Raw genomic sequence first — 3,673 nt, 5'->3', positions numbered from 1 at the left:
TTCCATTTTTTGAAAAGACCATCACCTTGGTTTTATCTCTGTTGATCTGTAGCTTCCATAAGGAGCAGAAATTATCTAGTCTAGTAAGACATGCTATTAGACCTGTTTCTGACTTCGATAGAACTACTAGATCGTCTGCCCATAGAAGACTACTTATAGGAATATCTTTCAAGAACACTGGGTCACATAATGGAGATGCCAATGAGGCTGGAAGATCATCTACAAAAAGATTGAAAAGAAGCGGACTCAGGTTACAGCCTTTGCGTACTCTGCGGGTTGATTTAAAATAATTTGAAAGGCCTTTGGAAGTTTTAACACAGAATTCTACATTGGAATACATGGATCTACAGTACTATTTTGTCATGGGAAAAAACAACACCGTCACAATTACTAATCAGAATTTTACCAAATTACTATTGGGAACCTCGACTCTGATATATTTCACCATTGCAAACGTAGTCGTTTTCGTTGGTGGTGAGGGGGGGCCGGCTCAGTGTTTTTCAAATATCAGCCCACCGTTGAGCAAAAGTAATTTTGGGAGAGACAAAAGATGCACGGTTTACCTGTACATTGTTGTCAAATGTGTATTGTGTTGCCATGGTCAGAGACGAGACGGCGCCTATGTCTATAATGGAGGTTATAAGGGAGGTTTAACTTCCTTGGTTATATTTCATTTTCTGGAACATTGGAGAACACGAAGTTGAAAACATTACAAAGTCAAACTGCATTATGTGTTGATGCAAGGACGTTCTACGGTTGATGGTAACATTTCGGAATGACAACAATAATAACCGATTGTGTCATAATAGTCTGGGTGCAATCATCCATGTTCACTATGTTTCACCTGTTGATGACTCATAATGACAGCTGAAGCACATTTATCCTGTGATGGGAGGTGGGGGGGTCCTTAACTATAAATGTTTTACTTCAATAGCTATGATCTTAGTTGGCTCCTGTGTGCCTCACAGGCGAGGCGTACTTGTATGCCTACCACCAACCACGAAAAATAGACAGAATTCAAGTTGACCATATCAGTGACTTTTCTCTAGCTTTAGGTTACAACGCCCCCCAATTAATATCGCAATGGTTTCACCCTGACCGACAGGACAAGGACTGCGATTTTTCTGCGCACCTCCTGACTGAGTTGAGCTGTTACTGACGTGGTCTCGCTTCTACCGAAGATATACTGTTAGGAACAACGTTAGCGGGGCCGTCTTGACTCAGCCATTAACTTTCCTACCATTCTTTTTAACGGTCAGGACAACTATAATCAAATCATAAGGGCAGGCAAGCGGTGCAGTAGCATTGGGGGAGCATTTAATGTGCCTCCTCTTTTCTTAGTTTTTCTTTTGACCTGTTTGAAAGCAAGCGAGAGAAAAACATGACAGGATTTCAACTGTGTTGTGCCGTCGCGATCTGCTGTGTCTTTGGCATCGTTGCGCAACAAGGTGAGTAAAGGCAACAATAATGTATTTTTTTTAAACAAACCAGTTTTTTCTACGAAGAAAGCGTTTGCTTGTTTTGTTTCAGTAAGCTAGTGTGGTTGTGCAGATCCCGATGACTTGGCGTCATACATATGTTTACCCTACATTTACAATGATTCGGACTGATCCGAGATGAACACCTAGATGTACGAAACACTGCCTGTACATCTGCCACGGTGTGTGCAGGTCTGTAAAACCCCCGTACCCGGCCGGACAACTGGTAATGGACATATCACATTATTACGTCACAGTTTGTTTACCTGTTCTAAAGAACATTCTAGAACGGTCAGTTAAAGAATAAAGATCATTTCAAAGTTTTCAGGTATGTTTGATTTTTGTTGCGTTTAGTTTTGTTCATACAGCATCTCATGCCGTAATGTGTGATTTAGTTGTGACATTAGACAAAAGTAGTACTGTATTAAAATCATTATATTACATCTGCGGATCCAGGGGGCTCGATTTTGTGTCAAGCAAATACTCCCAATTTAAGTATTTCTATAGTATAGGGAAATTTATATTCCTTGTAGTCTTTAACAAACCAGCTCTAACTACTCATACAGCCAACTACATTTATAAGATTACCAGAAAGCGAGAGGAAGTTGAAAGTACTTGTGTATTATAGCCGTTTTTTTTATCAACATTGATGATGTACTTTGTCAATATGTGACCTGTCTTTAGCCCAGTGGGGCAAAATGTACAATACAGGTCTTCATTTATTCAATAATCCAGATTTTACACCATGACATTAGCGGGCACGCCCCACCACGCCTAGACTCGGTTATTGTTTACTTGTTAACACACTACTGTGTATCCCTAGCCTTTGTGCCTCCCATCTATTGTCGATATTGACACGACGTTGCAGTAAAACAAGACTCGGACGCACGGTAAGAAAATGTACTAGGTCACTCACGTCCCGGGCGCAAAGATCGACGCCCGGCGCTCGTAGGTCATGCCGACAAGATGGTTCGCCAGCCAGCCGTCGATCTCAGTGGAACCCCGGCCGAAAATAAATACCCCCGTAAGAATAAACACAATTCTAAGAGGGTTCTGCAAGCCGTGATCGTCCTTGGTCGTCGTAACGTAACATGAAGATAACATGGCAGTTGTGCCTAAACTGATTGCCAGTTCTAATGCACGTTCGGCTCTAGTTAACACAGAAATCTTTAACAAAGATTATATCCATGCCGTTACAAAGGTTTAGTTGACAGAAATTTTTTCATTTCGTATCACAAATCTCTTTAAATCCTAATAAATGCTGCAAGAGGATTATTTTGTAGCGGGAATGTACCAGCCAGCGTTACGAAGTGAAAATGCGGGCCCCCGAGGTATGTAACGTTAGATGTACACGGCACGGTTTGCTACAATGCTTGGGCCTTTGAAATCTTTTGCCGCTCGCCGCTCTGTCTAATCAGGACGTGCCGTCGTCTTGGCAACACGTGGGAACCGTCCCAGCGACAAGAAGCTTTTCATGCTGAAAGTCTTTATTCCTTTGATTTTGTGACATAAGCAGTAGTTTACGAGGTGTTTTTTTTTAACCTTTTCGCTCTTTCCTGTTCAGAATTGTAAGTCCCAGTAGCCCCTCGTTCTTGTTTTGGTTTGCATCAAATTTTAAATTCGGTCGCACAGACTCACTTCTCCGCCTCGATAATCGTTGCTCTCCGATGGGCGGTCAATCGAATTTTTGATAAACTATGCCGAGCTAACTTTTCCGTGGTCCGGTCAGGTTACAGCAGGCATCTCCAGAATTTCGTATTCTCCTAAAAATTTTGAGAACTCTTGCAAATGGTAAACACGTGCCCGGCGCTCCGTCGCCACAGCCGTTATTTCACATGTCATCACATAAGTGTTATCCGTTAGTGTATTTGAGTGCTGCGATGTTGTGACCGCGCGTTCCCCGCGATCGGAAAATGATTTAAGTGATCTAGTCTATAAAGAGGCGGTATTTCCATTTGTATTTGGTTCTTTTTTTCGCTAACTAAAATCCATCGCGAACTCTTTATTTGGCCCGTTTCGTGAAATTTAGTCGTCCTAAACATAGATGCGACAGGCACATGAATGTATACTGAAAACATCAGTATTAGATCGTTGGTTATTTGCTCAGAAATGACTCTAAAATACACCAGAGAGACCCCCCCCCAACGAGCGGGGGGCTTACCCCCTCTCGTGCTCTTCCCCCGCGCAGCCCTGAC

General features: G+C 42.4%; 1 protein-coding gene across 1 annotated transcript in view; it reads left to right on the top strand.

The window, feature by feature from the left end:
- Positions 1–2,766: 2,766 nt before the first annotated feature.
- LOC109471720 (low-density lipoprotein receptor-related protein 6-like) overlaps positions 2,767–3,673 on the top strand; it is a 15,143-nt gene continuing 14,236 nt past the window's right edge. The window contains exon 1 of the mRNA XM_019771070.1: positions 2,767–2,809. Coding sequence (XP_019626629.1) covers positions 2,767–2,809 — 43 coding nt within the window. The remainder of the gene's footprint in view (positions 2,810–3,673) is intronic.

This window comes from Branchiostoma belcheri, unplaced genomic scaffold (genome assembly GCF_001625305.1).
Source record: "Branchiostoma belcheri isolate BF01 breed outbred unplaced genomic scaffold, Haploidv18h27 scaffold256, whole genome shotgun sequence".
Lineage (NCBI taxonomy): Eukaryota > Metazoa > Chordata > Leptocardii > Amphioxiformes > Branchiostomatidae > Branchiostoma > Branchiostoma belcheri.
Note: the sequence above shows the minus strand (reverse complement) of the source record. Positions and strands in the feature narration are given on the sequence as shown.